The sequence below is a fragment of the Eptesicus fuscus genome, chromosome 7 (assembly GCF_027574615.1).
Source record: "Eptesicus fuscus isolate TK198812 chromosome 7, DD_ASM_mEF_20220401, whole genome shotgun sequence".
NCBI classification, from domain to species: Eukaryota; Metazoa; Chordata; class Mammalia; order Chiroptera; family Vespertilionidae; genus Eptesicus; species Eptesicus fuscus.
In genome coordinates, this window is record NC_072479.1 from 63,224,589 (window position 1) to 63,247,093 (window position 22,505).

The 22,505-nt window shown below is 40.4% G+C and overlaps 1 protein-coding gene across 1 annotated transcript in view; it reads left to right on the top strand.

Annotated features, from left to right (window-relative positions):
- The first annotated feature begins 433 nt into the window (after positions 1-433).
- DBX2 (developing brain homeobox 2) overlaps positions 434-22,505 on the top strand; it is a 37,209-nt gene continuing 15,137 nt past the window's right edge. The window contains exons 1-2 of the mRNA XM_054718475.1: positions 434-854; positions 18,250-18,345. Of these exons, the coding sequence (XP_054574450.1) occupies positions 434-854; positions 18,250-18,345 (517 nt within the window). The remainder of the gene's footprint in view (positions 855-18,249; positions 18,346-22,505) is intronic.

Genomic DNA, 22,505 nt, shown 5'->3' on the forward strand with positions numbered 1-22,505 from the left:
GGGGGGGGGGGGGGGGCCCGTTCACGTCGCCTCCACGCCCACCTCCTCCCAGCTAAACGTCCCCTCCCCTTGCCAAAGCTCGGACTCTTGGGGCTGCCCTTATTGTTGGTCGCGTCTGTCACTTTGTGGGCCGGGTGACATGAATGGATGAGCTGGACACACCTTCCAGCTTTCTTTAAAAAAAAAAAAAAAATCCGGTCCGGATCTGCATAGAAAGCGGGAGGGACGCCCCCCTGCGCCCCTGGAGCCGACACCGAGGGCCCGGAAAACGCACAGCTTCCCCCTCCCACACTCACTCCTCCCATCCTTTAAAGAAACGCCCGATCCAAATAAATAACACCGTCCCAAGTCTACCGCGTCCTCGGTGGCCTCTCCTCCTTCCCCGGGGTGCGCGAGCGAGAGGCGGGCGTGCGACCGGCCCGCGGGCGCCACCATGCTCCCCAGCGCCCTGGCGGCCCACGCCGGCGCGTACTGGGACGTGGTGGCCTCCTCCGCGCTCTTCCACTTCCCCGCAGCGCCCGGCTTCGGCAATCTGGGCAAGAGTTTCCTGATTGAGAACTTGCTGCGGGCTGGGGGCGCCCCGCCGCCGGGGCTGCAGCCGCCCCCGCCCCACGGCCCGGCGGCCGCTCTGGCCACGGCCACAGCTACCGCCACGGCCGGCGCGCAGGTCCGGCCCCTGCCCGCCAGCCCCGTGCCCCTGAAGCTGTGCCCGGCCGCCGAGCCGGTCAGCCCCGGCGGGGCGCCCTACGGCACGCGGTGGGCTTTTCAAGTGCTCAGCCCCTCTGCGGACGGCGCCAGGCTGCCGGGCCGGCCCCCGGGGGACAGAGACTGTACCTTCCACCCGTCAGCGCCAGGTGAGTGCAGCGCCTGGGACCCCGGGACCCCGGGATCTGGGCGCGCCAGCGAGGCGCAAAGCGCGGAGGGCGCTGCGACCCCGGTGCGCAGGAACCTTCCCAGAACATCTCCCCTAGCCACTTTGGGGGTGAGGAGAGTAACCACCACTAACTGTGATCCCTCCTCCCCCTCCCTCCGCATCCCTTGCCACCAGCTTCCACTCCCTCCTCTTTTTGGGCTACCTGGATTTTCAGGCTTTGGGGAGAAACCCTGAACGCACCCCGGTGTGAGCCCTAGGTCTCTGGGCTCCAGTTTCACGGGATTTCCCAAGTTCAGAGTTTGTGCCCGCCCTCTCCTTTCCTGGAGGCCGCGAAGCCGCTCGCTGGAAAGTTCCTGGATGGGAGCGCTTCTCCTGGTGCGCTTTGGGGGCATTTGCCACTTAAATTGTTGCGACGGTCGGGGGGCCTTCCAGAGCCTTAGCGAACATCTTGGGAAGGAGCGTTGGGCAAAGTTCGGCTTTGGCTCACTAAAGCGCAAGGAGGTCAGGTCGACTTTTTTCTTCGTGCTGAGTTGAAACAATGAATTGGCACCTGGAGTAGGAAGTTCACCGATAAATGAAATTTTGCCAAAAGAAGGGCATTTTGGGTTTGTTTTCATTCCCGCATGAAACGTTTAAGTGGTGTGGGTAGGAAGAAGATGGACAGTTTAGTCAAATATTAGCTGAAGCGTATGGAGGGGCTGCCGAAATTGGCAGTATAAAAGGGGAAAGCCTTTTAGAGACTCAGAAGCTGAGATCCAGTTGAATTAAGTTTTTTTTTTTTTTTTTTTTTTTTTGGTCTCTGTCCTTAGACGATCTTAACTCATTCTTTTAATCCCGGTGGGTTTGTCCAGAATGACTAATAGATGCTTTTTCAGCAGATTGCGTTGTCCCAGTAAACTGCCAGATCAAATGTATCGCTAATGACTTTATAGACTTTAACATGTTTAGAACCTGCCCTGGTCTTCCATTGTGAAATGGTTGCTAACGGGATGGAATATATAGAATTACATGAGCACCGGTCCCATTCACATCGTGTAAAAACCTAAATTCTAGGAGGCCTTTTTGCACTCTGGGAGAGGAACAAGTATAGTTAAGGCAAAGTTTATAAGCCTTGGGAATTTGGGTCACTCTGTTCTTTTTGAAGTAGTAGGAAAATTAGAAACATATAAAACATGTTCAGGTAGACATAGTCAGTAAATAATGTCTCATAAAAAAGAACATTTTCAAGAAAATGTAGTGATTGCATAACGTTTGGCGGTTTGGCATTATGTTCATAAAAGTTATTTTCCAAGGACCCTTATATTGCTCCTGATCATGATTTGCTACTCAGCAATGGAAAATTACTTAATTTTAACCTTTGTAGATTTTATGGGTTAAATTTAAATAGACTAAATGCTAATCAAATGCAGGTATGTCAATAACTCTGAAAAATAATTTTATATACCTTTTTGTTTCATTCAAAATATTGCAATTTATTGGGAAAAGGATTTCTTAACTACATTCTTTCAGTTTTCAAGAACATATTCATTCTTGTATGCTTTTAAAAGTGTCAAAATGCAAAAATAATTTTTGGAATAATTAAGAGCATAAGAATTTATATTTTCCTTTGAAGTATTCTAATGTAGTTTAAGCATGTCTTTTTTTCCCTAATATTTTATCTAGTCCTCATTGAAGATTTTATGTTCTCTTAGGTTAATTTTCATTTGAACAAGTAACCTTTTATTTCCAAAAATTATTCTTGTAAAAAGTGCATTTAATTTTTGAAACTAGAAAAAGTATCTCAAGAAGAAAATTAAAGCCCTGTAAATTTGTGCCCACAAATATGTTGCTTAAAAGGAGCATTTGTGTTCATTTATTTTCATAATTTGACAAAGGATGTAGTTTTTTTTTTTTTTAACATTGTCCAGTTTTATTTAAATGACAGATTCTGGCCTTATCAAATATTATAGGAATGATTTTATACTGTGGAGTCGTAATGAGCACCAACAGTGTTACTTTGCACCTGAAAATTAGATGAGGATGAAAGTGATTATGTTCTTTAGAGAGTAGAGAGCACATAGAAAAGCTACTGTTTTCAGAAAGGACAGTCTTTCTGAAAAGGCAGTGAGCAACCAGTTCTGATCCATTAGCCACTAACTTAGGAGTGGATTGCAAAATGCGATTTTTAATCATTTCAGCCTATTGACTACTCATTTTTCCCTCAACCTTAATTTGTGGAGTGCACCCATCTGAATGTCGAATAAGAAAACCACAGAGTTCTTTTTAAATGCATTGGTGAAAGGCAACACTGTTTACCTACAGGATTCATTTCTGCTTCGTTATTTTTGTTACCCACTATTAATCATACCATATATTTCATTCATTCAGCAAATACTGTCTTCCATGTGTCAGGTTCCGTTCTAGGCCATTGGGATAATCAGTGAACAAAACAGGTAACTGTCTGCCCTTGTGGAGCTTATACTCCATGTTCCTACTGCTTTATGGTTCACCAAGCATTTCTTTTTTTAATTGTTAGCTGCTTTAATCCTCACAAGAAGCCAATTATTTTTCTACAATGATTACTTCACTTCCTAGTATTGTTTTGGTCTGAAGTATCAATTTAAACATCTGTGAGCATGTGGAAAAAAAAAAATTGCCCCAAATCTTCACATTCCCTAGATTAGTCTTTCACTGAACATGAGAAACTAATGAGGGATAATGGGATAAGCAATTACATGTATCACCATAACAAATCAGTTGTGATTTCCTATCTGAGCCTATAAAAGAAATGGGGTTAGGTTAAACAGTAACGCTGATTTATTTACAGTCATGGACATAGGTGTAGCTGTCAGTGCCTCGTCTCTAAAAATTTGCACGTCTGAGTATTTTAGTGCAAGAAAAGGAACACGCGCTAGCTATATGTTGCCAAGTTGTTCATATAGAGTGGTTTAAAAACTTTACTTTAAAAGTCAAAGGACAGTCCTCAAGGGTTGAGAAGGGCATATTTAGTACAATAGTAGGTAGTAAGGAGGGTCACCTCCAGGGGTTGGATCTCGGGGAAAACAAAGTTTTGGATCTGTTATAGTTCATTAATGGACACCAGGAGGGTTTGCAAGTAAATCCTAACCATCAGAGACCCTTCCCCAGAAATTTATTAATGTTATTATTTGGTGAATCTTGTGCTAGATGAAAATATTCATCTTTTTGTATATAAAAGATAGTCTTGAAATGTAAAAAGCTGAAAGATTTAAATTTATTTTGGTTATGCCACCAGTTATCTTCAAAAGAGAAAAAATGGCCTTGCTTTTTAATAACATTTGTTATTTTAAGCATTTTAGAAAATATTTGACATAAAGATAATTCCTTGACTATAATTTATTCATTGTTAAATCTACTCCTTATGCTGTATATAAAAGCATTAAAAAGCAAGTGTTTATTCTGGATAGGTGAACTGAACGGTTCTTTTTTTTTTTTTTTCCCCCAAGCGATTTTGTTAAGTTAATTGTACTGTATTGTACAGAAATGGAGCCAGGTGCCTAGTATTTTTTTCTGACACCATTAGGATTGTTTCTTACCATTAGTACTTAATGTGCACTCTAGTTTTTTTGTCCACCCCCCACTCTCAGTTACTGTTTATTAATCCTTGATTCTGTCTTAAACCTATGTTTTGTACTCCAATTGGTAGTTATTCCACTTTCATTGAGATACACTGAAAGTGTGAAATGAAATGGCTTCTCTTACATTTTAGGCACTTAGGGGGAGGGAGAAGATGGATTTGTGCTCCAAGTGGGGATTCCAGTTCAAATGAAGACTTAGGATCTGATTATTTTAAGCAGAGTATGTTCCTTATTTTTTGTTAACACTGTTCTATAGATTTGTTTTGACAAATTAAAATCATAGCATCTTGAATGGTGATAATGCTGACCCACGACAAAGAGAATGAGGAACCCAAATAATGATGGGACTCATTCCTTGCTCAGGTTACCATTTCAACCATTTTTTTGTTGGAATTTGTAGATAATATTGAACTATTACTTACTACATCTGAATATTTTTATAATCTGATTAACATATATTTGGAGTTATATTAACATATTAATAGTTTCTACATGGATCATGAAGTAAACTCCTTCAGGTTCAAGCAGGAGGTAATAGGGCTAATAGTCCCTTTATTTCTGGTACTGATTGAGTAAGCCACAGCCCTTACAGAATAATGTCTAAGTTGAAACTACAACAGGGTAATTTATGAGCATTTAATTTGCCTCTGACTTTAGCACCTAGCCCTTTCCCAACCCCTAACCCAGGGGTCCTCAAACTTTTTAAACAGGGGGCCAGTTCACTGTCCCTCAGACCGTTGGAGGGCTGGACTATAGTTTAAAAAAAAACTATGAACAAATTCCTATGCACACTGCACATATCTTATTTTGAAGTAAAAAAACAAAAACGCCAAAAACACCCGCATGTGGCCCGTGGGCCGTAGTTTGAGGATGCCTGCCCTAACCTATGCTTCTCTACTTTACCTGAACAACAACGGATCTCAGTTTGTTAACATGTATTGAAGCTATTGAGGTTTAATAATGAAACAGGAGTGAATCCAGAAGGCAAGTTTAAGAATGGTTTCAATGCCTAGAAAATTGCATATGGAATTACGCAGAAATAAACTTAGGATTCAGAGAGTTCAAGGTGACATGCAGGAGGCTAAAGGATGCCATAACTTGTGGGCAATTTAAAAGGATTTGTCAACAGTGATTTTATCTACATTTGTTTGCTATAAATGTAGCTCAGATGTTGGAAGCAGAGCTGTCTATTGGACTCTGTTAAATTCCTCTATGAGCAAGTCACCTCCTTCCTGTTCTTGTTCCCAAGAACAAGTTCTCTTTTTGCTCCAAGGAGACGTTTTATGGTTAGGTTTGCTGCTGAACAATGATAGAAATGGTAGCAACTTGAAAGTAAGAGGGTAACATAGATGTGTTCATATAATACTTTGAGATTCTTTGCTATGAAAATTTTAATAGAAGTGAAGGTTATCTTTAAAATATAGAAGCAAATGTGCCCTTATGTTAGGGTGAGAGGGGTGTAAATGTTCATTAATTCTCCACTCAACCTACTTTCCACCACCTGTTTCTGTTGTTGATATTGTCCATAATTTTGGAATCCTTCTTATTTTGTCTTTTGAGGGGACTTGATTTGTAGCTCTTAATACAGTATCTGTCCACTTAATCTTGGATTAACAAAGACTCTCAAAGATTTTCTTAATTAACAGTGATTTTTTTGGTAGTGAATATACACAATTTTTAAATCAGTAAATAATATCATGTTTGTATTCATATACACCTGGAGTTTGTCAGGAATAAAAAGGCAACTTGTACAAAGAAACAATATGATTTTTATCTAGGACTACTAGTACTTGTTAGCATCCCTATTTAAGACTTCATTAGATCATGCTTCTATTTTATACTCTCTTAGTGAAAAAATTGGATTTTTGCCTTAATGTATAATATGCTTACCAGACCCTTGTATATTTTATTCCAAAATATTTTATTTTACTATCAGTAATGTTTTCACTTTTAATGAAATCTCTCCCTTTCATTCTTTTTAGCCTCCAGTCAATACTTGATTTGGCAATGCTGAGCGGTTCATCACTTTACTGATTTTATATTTAATAGCATTATTCATTTTGTCAACCAGCTATTAGTTGGGAATATTTCAGGGGCACATTTTTTGTGAGTTATGTGAACAGTAAACTTACGGTATTAAAATTCTCTCTGAAGTCAAAGATCAAAAAGCTTCTATAAGTTTTTAGACTTTTGTTTCAGAAACAAAGCATCCATGAAAAGGAAAGAAAGAAATATTCAAGTCTTTTTCTATATGTTGCTGAATATTGAATTGCCTTCTTGTTTATAAATATTCTAAAGATGAACTAAATGTTTCACTTTTCTTTTACATGTTCAGGCACTGTGCGATAGCAAAGTTAATTTTGTTAAAGCTGGTTCTTTAAAACTTTAAATCTCTGACATTTTCTTTTTAATCCTCATCTAAGGACATGTTTCCACTGATTGTGAGAGAAAGAGGAAGGGTGAAGGAGAGAGAGAGAGAAAAAACAACATTGTTTGGTTACCTCCATACATGCCCTGACCAGGGATTGAACCCAAAACCAGGGTATGTGCCCTGACTGGGAATCAAACCCATGACCCTTTGGTGCACAGGACGATGCTCCAACCAACTGAGCCATACCAGTCAGGGCTAATCTCTGGCACTTTAGATACAAATATGTGAAGGAGTTAGTAAGCTATTCTTTGATAGGACTTATGTACATTAAAAGACAATAAAGATCATGACTGATGGCAAGATTTTTAATAGACTAACCTCAAGCTGGATTGAGTTTAGGTGTGTTGAACCAATTCTACAGTTATATTGGGTGTGAAGCCAAAAGACAGTCTGATTCTTCAAAGCAGGAACAATAACTCCTATTTGCCTGTATACTTTCTATAGGTGCTTTTGCATTACACATTGATCGTTGCAACAAACACTGTATGGCCTGCAGAGCCTAATTTATTTGCTATCTGACCCTTTACGGTAAAAGTTTGCCAGTGCTTTCTCCAAAGCATAATGGCAAATTTCAACATACTATATATTTTCTAAACTGGTTTTAGCATCACTTCTTTAATTTTATAGCCTAGATTCACATCTAAGGTCTTTATATCTCTGATTATGCGATCCCAAGCAATTCATGTAATCTCCTCGAACCTCTGCTTCTTCATTTCAAAATGAGAACCGATGTTAGGGTCAACATTTGACTTTGAAATACACATATAAAAAATTACACATATCAAAAGCCCATATATAACATGCAGGGGAAGATGTGGAAGACTCCTTTCCATCGTTTCACCATCAGTACAACATTGGTAAAGGCGTATTGCTGTGTAAGAAACCATCTCCAAACTTAGAGGTTTAAAGGAACAATTTATCATTTTCTCTCTCATTTTTGTGGGTTGGGCTCAACTGGGTGGTTCTCCCTTTGATTCTCATTGCAGTTAGATGTCAGCTGGGGCTGCAGACATCTAAAGGCTCAACGGGCTGGATGTCTGAGGTGGCTACTCATGTGGCTGACAGAGGTGCTGGCTGTTAACTGGGTGCTCACCTGGAGCTGTTCCAACACGCACACTCAGACTTTCCAAGTGTTTTGAGCTTCTTCTAGCATGGCGCCTGGATTCTGAAAGGGAGATTTATAAGAGCACATTGCAAGAAACCCGGGCTGTAACTCAAGGCTTCTTATGACAGCCTTAGAAGTTGACTGTCACTTCTTTTATATCCCTTGGTCAGGCAAGGCAGCAAGACCACCTCGAATATAAGAGAATGGGAAATAGACCCCACCTCTCAGTGGGAGGAGTGCCAAATGATTTGTGGCCCTTTAAAACCTGCTACAGGGCAAAATCAGGATAACCACTTTTAAACATAATTCCTGCTGGGACTGGGCAAGCTGGGAGCTCAAGGAGTCTTCATTAAGGCTTTTAGAGTTTTGAGAGCTACAGACAATATTCTATTATGGTATTCTCTTCAGTGACATCAACTTTATAATAAAAAGAACAAAGGATTTTCTCAAATTTAGTTCATTTAAAAATGTGTTTTTATTGATCTTTAGAGAGAGAGGAAGTGAGAGGGATAGAGAGATAGAAACATCGATGAGAGAGTAACATCATTAATAGGCTGCCTCCTGCACTCCTCCTACTGGGGATTAAGCCCTCAACCCCAACATGTGCCTTGACCAGGAATGGAACCAGTGACTTCTTGCTTCATGGGTCATGCTCAGCCGCTGAGCCACACCAGCCTGGCAAGCTCATTTTTTCAAGAGGTCTTATGGAGATTCCCTGAAGGGAGAGCAGCAGAGGTAGTGACTATTTTGGATTACTGCAATGAGCTAGGGCTTCACAGGTTGAGGAGAAGCCAGACCCAACCCGCCTGTTGGTGTTGTAAGGATATAGGAGAAGATGGTAGTGGGCGTGTCATTGCCTATTGCTACAGTAAATTGTTAGGGCAGTGGGATCCTCCCATTTAGTTCCTCCTTATTCCACCACATCCATTCACTACTGCCAGGTGAAATTTTCTAAAATACAGCTTTCATCATATTACCAAGCTTCACACAAAAGCTTAATCATCCCCATCTAACTATCAGATCAAATAAAAATATTCAATCTGTTCTTTAAGACCTTAATTCCAACATCTACATTTAGCTCCTCCAACCACATTGCTTAATGTTCACGCCTTTGAGGTCTCCTTAACCTGCCTCATGTGGCAACACCATCCTTGCCCTCTTTCCTCTTGCCCATGCAACCTTTCCTTCCTGGAATGCATTCTTTTTTTCTTTTGCTATTCTAAATACCTTCCAAATCAAGGTCCAGATTTTTCTGCTTAAAGCCTTCTTTGACAAAGCCTTCCTAACAATATTCTTTTCTTTTTTTTAAACTTGCTGCTGTATTTCAGTGGAAGTCTGGACCATGCTGCTGCTTTTTATATGTTCTCTTTCGCTCTCTCTCTTTTTTTAAGAGTTGATCTCATATTATATAATACTAGAGGCCCGGTGCACGAAATTTGTGCACGGGGGTCCCTCAGCCCAACCTGCACCCTCTACAATCCAGGCGCTCTCAGAGGATATCCTACTGATGGCTCAGGCCCACTCCCCATGGTTCTCTGCTCTCTGCGGGGCCTGGAGGTTTCCCTGCAGCCATGGAGATGAAGCCCCCATGCCCTGCTGTCGCTCTCTGCCTGCTGCCGCCATGTGCCATGTGAAGGAAGCCCCAATCCCCTGCAGTGTGCTCTGTCTGCCGGGCCTGGGGGCTTCCCAGACATGGACACACTAAGGAAGCCCCCATGCCCTGTTGTCCAGGCTCTGTCTGCAGGGCCTGGGGGTGTTCCCACCACCACTGCCCACTAAGGAAGCCCCCAAGCCCTGCTGTCTGGGCTCTGTCTGCCATGTCTGGGGACTTCCCTGCCACTGCCCCACTAAGGAAGCCACCATGCCTGGCTTTGCAGGGCCTGGCGGCTTCCCGGCTGCCAAGATCAGGAAGCCGCCATGCCCTGCTCTGCTGGCACTGGAGTCTTCCCGATAGCCTCGGCGACCATCGGGAAGACGCCATGCCCTGCTCCTCCGCCAGCTCTGTGTGCGCAGCGCCTGGCGTCTTCCCGATCACTGTGGCGACAGGCCCTGCTTCTCCATCAGCTCCGTGTGCGCAGGGCCTGGCGTCTTCCCGATCGCTGCGGTGACCATCTGGAAGACACCATGCCCTGCTCCTCTGCCGGCTCCGTGTGCGCAGGGCCTGGCGTCTTCCCGATCGCTGCGGTGACCATCGGGAAGATGCCATGCCCTGCTCCTCCGCCGGCTCTGTGTGCGCAGGGCCTGGCATCTTCCCGTTCGCCGTGGCGACCAACGGGAAGACTCCATGCCCTGCTCCTCCATGGGCTTCATGTGCGCAGGGCCTGGGGTCTTCCCGATCACCATGGCGACAGGCCCTGCTCCTCCGCCGGCTCCGTGTGTGCAGGGCCTGGTGGCTTCCCGCTGCCGCAGCACTAAGGAAGCAACCATGCCCTGCTCTCAGTGCTCTGTTTGCTGATAGGACAGGCCAGACACTCCAGCAGCGGGGCTGAGGGGACTGGGTGCCGCCATCTTGTGGGTCTGGGGGCCGCCATTTTTGTCGTGGAGTGACGCCTAATTTGCATATTACTCTATTATTAGATAGGGTTGATAGGAGTAAAGGCATTGTTTGGTGTTCTTTCCAGTGGTCTCATCCTGGCTATACATTATAATCATTGTGCAGCTTTTGAAAAAATCCTGTGCTAGGGGTCCACTACTGGCCAGCTTGATTTAATCCAATTGGTCTGGGGCGTAGGTATCTGTGTCTTTGGAAAGTGCTCCAGATAATTCTCATGTGTATTAGGGTTGAAAACCACTGGTTGGGAAAGCACAAAGTAAGCATTTTTTTAGATCTCATCTCCTTGGGGAATGCCTCATAGTTGACAAAACAACATTAAATTTGGAGTATAGAGAAATGTAAATGCTATTTATTTGACCAGTGGATTTAAAATCTATAAGGTAAAGAACCTTAAACAATAGAAATTCTTCCAGGGAGGGAAACTATCCATCTTTTTAGTCCCAACACACAGTGAATTATGTGGCACTTGATAGATTTGCAAATTTGCACGGAATTAAAAGTCCAAATCAAACAAGTAGACTCTGCATGTGATTTAACTTCTCATGACCTTTGTTTTTCTATTTCTGAAATACTTGAGGGGAAAAATGCTGACTTCTGTTGTTTTCTGATAAGCAGAAAGGTCAGGGATGAATTTAATTAACTTGCTTTCTCGCCATTAAAGGCAAGTTTGCATTTAATCATAAATGAATTATTTACAGGTTGTGTGATAAAATAAATAACACATCATTGGATAACTGATATTTCTTAGGTCTTACTATTCAAGACAGATGGTTGCCATTCATCAGCCTCAATTTTGGATTCATTTTACTCCAGGTAGTCTGTTCAATTTGTATTATTTTTAGGTCAGAAGTTTAGATTTTTTTATTCCTAGTGCCTATGTACCCAGTACTTAAAGGAGGTCATTAAAACCATCCTTTTGAAATTATTTAATTCCCTATTCCTTCCCAGAGGTATTTTTGACCCTTTGGTTGCCTTAGACATCTCAGGACCTTTGCACATTTTTCCTCATCCTTTTTAAAATGTCTGCTCAAACGGCGTAGCATTGCAGCGGGCTCCTGAAATTTATTTGAAGGTTTTATTAGTGGTCTTTAGTATTCTTTCTTTGAAATGTCAGCTCAAGTCAGTACCACAGTTTGCTTTGACAATAAAAAGAATGGTGTTTGATCCCCATTTAGATACCTGTTGTTCCTCTTCATCAAAAAAGAATGAAAATTACAAAAACAATTTATTGCTTGCTTTCTAGTCAACTGGATTTTGAAAATAATTTCTCTGTAGCTAGGATTCTAAACCTTCTTGGCTGTGGGATACTTAGATCACAGAACCATCTAGTTGGTTAAGTTAAAAAGCAAACAAACAGGCTAATTTATCATTAAGTTGGCTCTAAGTACCGATCTTAATTAAACATTCAAAATCATTGCTAGAGATTTGGATTCTTTGTCTTCAGAATGGTCAGAATATCTGATTAAGAAGTGAAAAGTTCATGAAGTTTTCTGTGAATAAGTGGTTTATTCACTTGGCTTTAGACAATTTAGTTCCAAATTTTTTAAGTCATTTGTTTGTAAGTAACAGTTTCCTACAGTTAGATTTGTTGGCAGTATCCTGAAAATTTGTAGTATCCCGAAGTGATGCACTAAGAGAACCTAATACCATGCTGTAGAACCTGACAGCGTGCATCGTTTCCATAGGAAAAGCCATGTGTTTTCCTCTTATGGCAAGCTTGGGAGATGTGTCCATTTTCTGGGCCCCAGCTCTAAGTGAGTAACTGGCAGTCTCTGTGTATGAAATCGTTATCCCTCATGGCTAATAGCTAAATATTATGCTAAAATATGGATGTTTCTATTGTACTTAAAAAAATTTGCTGAGAACAGTCAGCATTACATTCCAGACGCAGGTCCATTTGAGGTTGAATATTAATGAATTAATGAGATAGAATGTGTTAAATTCATAGCCAGTTCAGTGCCTACCAAATGGTAGGTACTCCTTAAATATTATTATCATAAATATTGTTCAGTAAGCCTATGATGAATTTTCCTAACATGATAAATGATACAGTGACTGCATCTAGAAGGCATTGATGGGCTTCGAAATGCATATCATCCAGGATGAAATTGCCTTGTTTTCTGCCCTTTTCAGAGCATCTTCAAAGCAGTTCCTAATGGCTTAACAAAAGTTTTAACACATCTGTCAACTTGTCACTTGGTTTTTTATCACGCTTGAGTTTCCTTTTTTTGCTCATTGCTTTAAAAAATATGTGGCTTGCGACTATTTTAAATTATAATATATATTTTCCAATGCATTGCATTACTTTAAATGGTTATTTCCTAACACCATTCAACACGGCTGCAATGACATGCTCGACTGGATTGGCAATGTCAAAGTAGGAGCATGTAAAAAAAAAATGGAGCACTTAATTGGAATTTCACAGTGATTTTCGAATAGACCAGCTTAAACAAGGTGTATTTATGTATAGAAACCAGGAATTGACTAATCTCCTGTGTAAATATATGTGTTAAAGAGGTGATTTAAAATGGTGAAGAAATTCTTCACAGTAGGACTTTAAGCCTGGTTATGTAACAGGTGGTTCTTAAACCACTAGAGTTGTCACTGTAGATAGCATGTCATGTTGATTACAGCTTTACTTTACCAAGAGGGTAATATACCGCAATATAACAAACTGCTCAATCACAACTCTTTTCCTGGCTAAATTTAACACTAAAAAATAGATCTCAGAATCTCATTGATCACAAATGAATTTAATTGATCATTTGTCTAAAATGAACCATTCATTTTTTTACCCTTTATTTTTTTCAGTTTTAGGGCTCTAGGGTTAGCCTGAGAAAGGTGTTGGCTAGAGTAGTAAAATTTGTAATTTGTACATATCCCGCATCATTATTTCAATGGTATCAGTAGTACTTACTTCATATCAAGCAAAAATATTTTTATGTATTTCTAGTTGTTATGATAAATGTTAATTGTATATGTAAGTGCAACATTGCTGAATCTTTTTCTTTTATCTCAGTTTTTAAAATGGCAAATAACACAATAGCCATAACTTAATTATCTATAGAATGTTTACTTTGGAGATGGAATAACTTAGCTAACTGAAATGCTTGAAAATAAACACAATGAGGCAAGTTTTATGCACAGAATATATTTCCATTTTTCTAAGTACTTCATATATTCATAGAAACTCTGCCTAAATAATGTCATGCTCTTGTAATATAATTTAAGATGTTAAATTTAAATGAAATGATTTATCATTACTATGATGGTGTTATAATCAATATTAGAACAACATTTTTTATTTTGTTGTGTTGTGTTTTTTTGTTTTGTTAATCCTCACATGAAGATATTTTTTCCATTCCTTTTTAGAGGTAGTTAGAGGGAGACAAGGAGGGAGGTGGGGAGAAAGAGAAAAAAAATTGATGTGAGAGACACATTGACTGGTTGCCTCTTGCACGTGCCCTGACTGGGAACAGGGAATGAACCAGCAACCCAGGTATGTGTCCTTAACTGAGAATTGAACCTGAGACCCTGTGGTGTGCAGACGCTCTAACCCCTGTGTACACTGGCCAGGGCCGAACAACTTTTGATAATAATGAAATTTAAAGATCCTTTCTGGTGTGGCTCAGTAAGCATGTCCTCAAGTGAGGATTAAAAAAAAAATTTTTTTTTTAAGTTTTATTGAACTTTTTGCACACCCAAAATAGATATTTGTTATACTTTGCTTAGTTGCCGTATTTTCAAAACAGCAATTAAGACATTTTCTTATTTGAAAATCCAGATATTGAAAAATAAAATATTAATATTAACTGATTTCCATTATATTATCGAAAAAACCTGAATTTGTGATTAAGTTGCAAGTTGAAGGCATTATGGAACCTGAGACTAAAATTCTTACAGGGAAAGAGACTTATTCTGATACTAGTGGCCCGGTGCATGGATTCATGCACACTGAAAGAAAATTAATTAGAAGAAATATCGCTGTTCTCCCTTTCTCTATAATAGAAGTGTCAACCAAATTCACGATCAACAATGATAGATCGAAACACATGCATGCAATTGGTGCCAGCAAGAGCTTTATCAACTTAGCCTTTTATAGATATAGAATAAACTTGCTTAATTAGACCTGCTTTCTGATTTAGCTAAACTTTCTCCAGCCCAGTGAAGCACCCCAACTTCTCTTTCAGGTAATTGTCAGTAACACAGCAGTAAATATCAACACAAAGCAGATTATTATTGTAGATCATGCAGGGAGAACAAAGAGTAAAATATTTAACTGCAGCAGTGTTTGACTATATTCTGTGTAGTGAGAAAACCTGAAGTCATTTTCAAGGTCCACCATTTCTTATTTCTTTTCAGTCGGGTCAAGTTTCTAAGCTTTCTAAATCTCTGTTTTCCGGCTAATGAAAAGAAAATAGGATTCCACTGAGTCTCCTATCTATCTACTCCAGGACTTCTGTGAGGATCAAATGAGATGAGGCATGGGAAACGCTTCACAGACATTTGGTTAAAGTGTGAAGTGTTTGCACGTGGCTATAAAGCAAGTTGGGTTCCTGGGCTGAAGAAACTCCAAGGAGGCTAGTCGCTAGGGAGAGGAAGCCAGGCGTTGCTATGTGACGTCATTACCCAGCGCCCACAGCGACAGTTTCTGGGCTGGGCTGGGTTGTGGGCTGCATTTTGCACCGTGGGGTCTTGGTAGTGTTGGCTGTGATTTGGTGGGCTGCTGCTCTGGGGTGGTGGCGGGGCCTGTGTCCCACTTAGGGGAAGCCAAGTGTTGCTTTGTTGGTGCCAGTTCCACAGGGCCGTTTCTCTATAAATGGCCAGTGTGCGTCATGGCAGCTCCTGCGTTGAGCGTCTGCCCCCTTGTGGTCAGTGCGCATCATAGCAACTGGTCAGGTGGTTGGACACTTAGCATATTAGCCTTTTATATATATATAGATAGCCTTCAAAGGCATTGGCGAAAATAAACACATACTCACCAGTTAATTAAAATACAAGTCTGAAATTACTGTGTTCTTAAAAGAAGGTGTATTTTTGTATCAAAATAATTTTTACTATAATTGAGAAAAGAGGTGCCTGTGGAGAGCTGCTACAGTGTTTGGACAGGTTCAAGCCTCAGACTAATGAGAGGGCACAGTCCTCTAGTGGTAAAGCCATGTGCAGGTCCCAGCTTGGAGGGCAAAGTCCTCCCAGCACAATTATAGCCAAAGGCTATGGTTGTAAGCTTGACCTTATAATCCGAACTTGTGGTCCCAGGTGGCTGAGTGATGTGGGCTGCTGGAGGTGCAGCAAGTGCTGCCAAAACAAAGCTTGATAGAGTTCTCAGGTGTATGTAAGTAAGTAGATTTGAAACTCATGAGGACATTCTAAACATCTTGACCGCACCTTTGCTTTGCCTTGTGGGATCTCACTATAAAATAAAGAGTCGACTTACAGGCTGGGGCACTGTCTCTCCATCCAAGAACAGTATCCCACCTGGCCCCAACTGCATTCTTTTGTCTGTCTTCTTTAATCCTTCACCGCCCCTCCTCAGGTTCACCACTGGCTGTGCTGGACGTGGTTCAGGTGCCATTGGGTAAAAAGGAAGAGTAATAAAAACATTTATTTTGAAGTCATGTGTTAAATTTCAAGGTCATCTGTTATAGAAGATACTGTATTTCAGGGAGTGTCAGGGGAACAGGGATGGGGTTAATTCCTGATCCTCATTCTTTTTCCTTTTTTTTTTTTTAAGGCCCCAACACCCTAGTGTCCGTGTCTGTGTCCATTGGTTATGCTAATATGCACGCATACAAGTCCTTTGGTTGATCTGTTACATCCCCTCCCCTGCCCTCCCCTGCCTTCTCTCTGAGGTTTGACAGTCCATTCGGCGCTTCTCTATTTCTGGATCCATTTTTGTTCATCAGTCTATGTTGTTCATCATATTCCACAAATGAGTGAGATCGTGTGATTTTTATCTTTTTCCAACTGGCTTATTTCGCTTAGCATAATGCTCTCCAGGTCCATCTATGCTGTTGCAAATGGTACAAGTTCCTTCTTTTTTACAGCAGTGTAGTATTCCATTGTGTAGATGTACCACAGTTTTTTGTTTTGTACCACAGTTTTTTAATCCACTCATCTGCTGATGGGTACTTAGGCTATTTCCAAATCTTAGCTATTGTAAATTGTGCTGCTGTGAACACAGGGGTGCATCTAATCCTCATTCTTTATGTAAGACGATAGGAAGTTTCCTATTTCTTAGATTTGCAGATCATTTATTCAGTTAATGAAAATGTATTGACTATTTAGAGTGTGCCAGGCATTCTGCTCGGTGTGCCCTAGTAAAAGGAAATCATCCACTTTCAGGAAATCCCATACATATTTACATTTATACTAAAGCCTATGACATATTTAAGGTACTTAACCAAAAGCTGGCATATAATAAATGCTCAGCAAAAAAGAGCTATTAATGTTCTATGACATCCTTTATAGGTATTTTTCATCTACTGAGAAACAGAATTTAAAATTTCTTTATTTATAAGTATAATGTCAACTAGCTCATGTATATGTACTGAATATATTAGGAACAGCACAGTTTAATAAAATGAGCAGAACAGAATTATATGGCAACTCCCTATACTATAAACATGAATGCTTTCAAGTTAACTAGATTTCTCTTGTGATTAAATGTTATTACTCTTCTCAAACACTTTTAAACATGAAAAAGCAATCAGAAAAAACAACACTTTTTGTTGTGGAATTGCTCATATTCTATAATTTGTTATTTATAAATTAACTATTATAAACTTTGGAATCCATCTACATATTTCATAGAACCTTCTGAAATTAGGTTAGAGTAATATAATCTCTTTTAAATATGAAACTCAACATTCAGATTGTTTCTTGGCAAGTATTATATCTACTAGTAGAGTTGTGCTATTCAATATGATAGCCCTAGCCAAATGAGCCTACTTAAACCTAATATAATTTAGTGAAGAATTCCCAGGCATACTAGCTACATTTCCAGTGCTCAGTAGCCCTCTGTGGCAAGTGCATATTGGACAGTGATGCTACAGGACATTTCCATCACCACAGAGAGTTCTCTTGGATGGTGTTGCTCTAGGATCTTTTAAGTAAGGGGTTATTTGTTGCCTGATATACACCGAGTGGCCAGATTATTATGATCTCTGAACGCATAATAATCTGGCCACTCAATATATATATATACATATAATTAGAGGCCCGGTGCATGAATTCGTGCATGGGTGGGGTCCGCCCAGCCTGGCCAGGGGGAGGGGACATGGGCGGTTGGCCGGCCTGCCTGCTGGTCGAACTCCTGGTGGAGGGGACAATTTGCATATTAGCCTTTTATTATATAGGATATACACTGAGTGGCCAGATTATTATGCGTTCAGAGATCATAATAATCTGGCCACTCAGTGTATACTACTTACAATTATGACTACACAGAAATAAACTGTTACATTTGGTTTTGATCATTCCAGTCTTTTCACCACATCTTCCAAATCTTGATTAAATTATTTGGCAAGGTCTTTGACAGATAAGGGCTACTTTAAATTCAGTAAAGGGAATAACTAAGTAAAGGCTCGGGAAATGAAGGGCTTTTACTCAATGACTTTTGGGAAACTGGAATTTTGAATATTGTCTAAAAGAAATGGCTAATGAGTGATATCAATGCTTTCTCTGCAGCGCCTTCCAAGCCTTTTTTCCTGACGGCCCCGCCATTCTACTCAGCGTGCTGCGGTGGGTCCTGTCGGCGCCCCGCATCCCCCACTGTTTTTCCAAGTAAGTTTTTATGCCTCATCAGCAATGCCTCAGTTACTCTGTAAACCGAAGCAGCAGGATTTAATGTGCTCTGGAAAACCAATTGGTAATGCAATGGCAAGGAGCTAATTCCTCACTAAAAATCACAGCGATCCTATTCAGGAGGCTCCCAGAGATTTATCAAACCTCAGCACACTGAGCAATTGTGAGCAGTTTCTAATGGCATTGAAACCCAGGGCTGACACTCCAAGGAAAGGGACTTGTTTTCCATTTGATATAAAAGATCTCAGAGGAACCAGTTTGGCTCATTCTGAAATGTGTAGCAATACCCATTTAAAGAAGAAAAAAGGAAGGCTAAGAAATTGTGCTGTGCAAAATTTCCATTCAGCTTAAAATGTGACACAGAAAGTCATTAGGTGTCCATAGAAAATAATTTGAAATCATTAAGATTGTGAAAAGAAATAAATTCCTCCTCTTCGTGATCTTGAAGAAAACCAACCAGCCTCATAGGGCATATTTGCAAGAGAACTTGTCTTCAAACATTACAAAATTTCAATCAATTTCAGGGGTGGAGCGAGAATGCCAGCTTTCAAAAACTTATAGAGTGTGCACACACACGCAAAGGAAAAATGGCTCACTGAAAGTCCATCAAGTTCACCTTGGTGTCTTAGATTGCTAAACTAGGTAGGAATCTGGAGGCAGAGAATTCGAGTTTATGATAAAGAAGTCCAGTGGAGGAGTGCATGTATTTCAGCTGCCCACGATAAACCTTTATGCAGGTTAACCACTCTGTCGGGTGAAAAGTGAAATAAGAGTTGAGTCAGGCCAAAGTCAGAGCTCCATCATGGTTGAATTCAGATCCCTGCCGCCTCTCTGCGTGTGTTTTATGAATGTTTCAGCAGAGCCCTTGCTCAACAGAATGATTCCTGACAAGTGAGGCAGCAAATGCTGGCCGTTTAATGAGCTGCAAGCTTCTGAGCAGCTCTTTAGGGGGCCGACACTTTCCCACAGAGCACTTTACATGGCTGGGACCCAGCCACAATGGGCGACAGACCCGTGACCAATCGTCACTTTCACTTGACTCATCCACACGCGACCTCACCACGATTTTTCACTGTGCAGATGAACTTTAGGAACCATTTCACATGGAAAAGGCTTGGGCAAGGGTCAGTTGCCCTTTTGTATGGTCATAAAGCCAGGCTCTGTGGGCCAGTCTTTTCTCCTGTCTCACATTCCAAGTGAATTTCTGGACACCATTTAAGGCACTTGACTGGAAAAATAAAGCAGTGAATGAAACTGACTTTTATAGACTCATTCTAGCTCATCTTCCCATATAACCCTGTCCACCTGAAAGGGGATTTAGTGGATGAGCTGAGTGCATGCAGGACTTGCTGAATACATAGGGCCCATTATCAACTGTGGGGATTGTTTATTAACCAGGACTGATACACTACTATTTTGGAAGTGACCTATTAATTGTCCATTTAACTAGAGTGTATTGATTCAAATAGAAAAATAGAAACCATGACTAAACCTTTTACTCGCTCCTTCAAGGTGGTCTCCCATGAGGGCAATTGAAAACTGTTGTGCAAATTAAGGAGACATTTATCACCATATATTTGAGTATCAGGAAAAGACCATTGGAGCAGAGACTAAAAACCCAAATAACTGATACCCTAGCACAGTGGCATCTCCGTGGAATTAAATATTTGGTGTTGTATTCCAGGGCTGGAGATTAAAAAAGGTCCCATACCTAATTTCAGTTACTTCACCTTGGTGTAACACTGGTCTTCTGCTTTAGAAAACCTCTGGCAATGGAGTTTCAGTAAGTGGAAATGGACAAAAAAATTCTGTGCAACAGGTGGACATTCATGTATGTGTCCGTGGATGTTTGTTTTCATTCTCTAGAAGTATTTTATTAATAAGAGTCTTTAAATCATGAAAGTACTCTAGTGCCCAGGCCTGTTTAATGAACAGAGCACATAAAAACGGTTCTAAAGACCGTTCCTAGATAAATTCATCTTCTCAGTGGCTTGAACATTTACTTCAAGCAAGTATCATTTTCTTCCATCTGCTTCTCAGTTCTCCTCACTTTATGCTTTCGGTGTAACTGTTGTAAATTGTGTCGATCTCTGGAGGCTCATAAGTCTCTTGTTTATCTTTTTTTTTTACTTAATAAAGCAGCTGAGATTGACGATAGAGAATGCTGCACTGGGTTTGTTTTTATTTCTAAAGTTGCATTTTAAAGCAGTTTAGAGATGCCACAAGTGTTTTTAAATAACCTTTGGTGTCTCATTAGTTATAAATCTGAAATGAATTCCTTATTTTCTTGCTTATAATGTTCATTGTATTGGCAGCAAATAATAATGAAAGGGTGGATTTATGTTGTCAATAAAGACTTTTACATAAATAACCATGATGCCAAGGAGCAGTTAATAAGGCTTATGTCTGCACAGCAATCATTTTTATTTAAGGCATTTACTAGGTCCCCCCCATTTTTTTCTCTTTTTAATAATAAGTATGCTTTTTATGCCCAAGCATTTAAATTTTTTCCATTGTACAAAAGGAGGAAAATGAACTGTCCAAATAATCTCATATTATGTTTCAGGTTGGACAGCCAAAATTAAGGTTTATACTAAAATGTTTAGTAAGCGATGAAATCAACAGCCCTCATTATTGTTTCACAGTATTAACTTCACTATTTCCCAAAGTGTAGGATCAGATCAACATGCCCATAACTAGCAAGTGAAATATCATTTTGACTCTTTTAACATGACTCGGTTGTTTATAGTTGATTTAGTTTTTCTTGTTAACTTTTAGATTTATGATCGACTCGTCGCAATGTGGAAACAATCATTCATCCAGCGCCCTTCCCACATATAATAAATAGTTTAATAGGCTATTTAAGCACAACCCTTACAGTGGGGGGAAAATTAAAAGGCAGCAGTAAAAGTTCTCCCCTCCCTCAAACCAGTGTAAGGAAAATCTTTGATATTACATCCATAAGGTTCTTTTCAAAATAACACATTTCTCAGCTAAAAGGAAATGGAAAGTTTTGGAAATTATGCACAGAATGACCTTCAGAAAAACTACCTGAAAAAAGTTCAGGGAGTCTTAATTATGTAGGATAGCTAATTGAATTCATCAGATAATTATTTCGTTTTGTCTTTGAGTACCTAACTTGAACTTGACCTTTTGAGAATTTTTCGCATTAAAAGACAAAGTTTAAATGTGGAACAGCAGTGTAAAAATATGCGCAGGGAAATATTCTGGGACAAGCTGCTCTGCCTTTTTATTGGGAGATGACCTTCATTGTCTCCCTTTGAGATGATTTTACTCCCTTTCCTTCTTTGTTAAAACTTAAAAGAACATAATACACTCTCCAAGTTTGAATTTAGGATTTTGTGGAAGGCAGCAGGGAAGGGACATTGCTGTTATTGTGCATGTAGGTTGGTCTGTGAGTGCTGCTGTCAAAGGGGTTAATGCTCTGGTTAGTTGTTTTTTTTTAAAAATCCTCACCTGAGGATATGTTTTTATTGATTTTAGAGAGAGGAAGGGGGGGAGAGAGAGAGAGAGAGAGAGAGAGAGAGAGAGAGAGAGAGAGAGAGAGAGAGAGAGAAAGAGAGAAACATTGATGCAAGAAAAAAACATCTACCAGCTCCCTCCCTTATGTACTCTGACTGGGGATCCAACCCACAACCTAGGTAGGTGCCCAGACTGGGAATCGAACCACAAGCTTTTGGTGTATGAGACCACGCTTCAACCAACTGGGCCACCTGGCCAGGCTCTGGTTAGTATTGCCACCTGACTTGGCTGTGCTCAAAGCTGGAGTGGCTTCGGAAACTGACAAGACCCGTGGAAGTCCATTCAAGGCTGCATAAAAATTTATTTTGTAAATATTTCTCTTTAGCACTCTGATATCTTCAGAGGGATGCAGCACTGTCTTCAAATAGAGAAGGAAGCCTAATTATTTTGTTGAGAACATAATTGAGTTTGTGCAATAAGTTGAATGTAGGTTTTGACTTCTCGGTAGTGACGGGAGGGGTGCTCCATAGATAAATGACACTCGGTCAACCAGGAAGAATGTTTAAAGGAGACAGAGACTCAAAGACAATAGATTTTCCAAGTTGATGGCTCTATTCAGCGTTTCTACAGAGGCAGTGAAAGTATATGAGTAATGT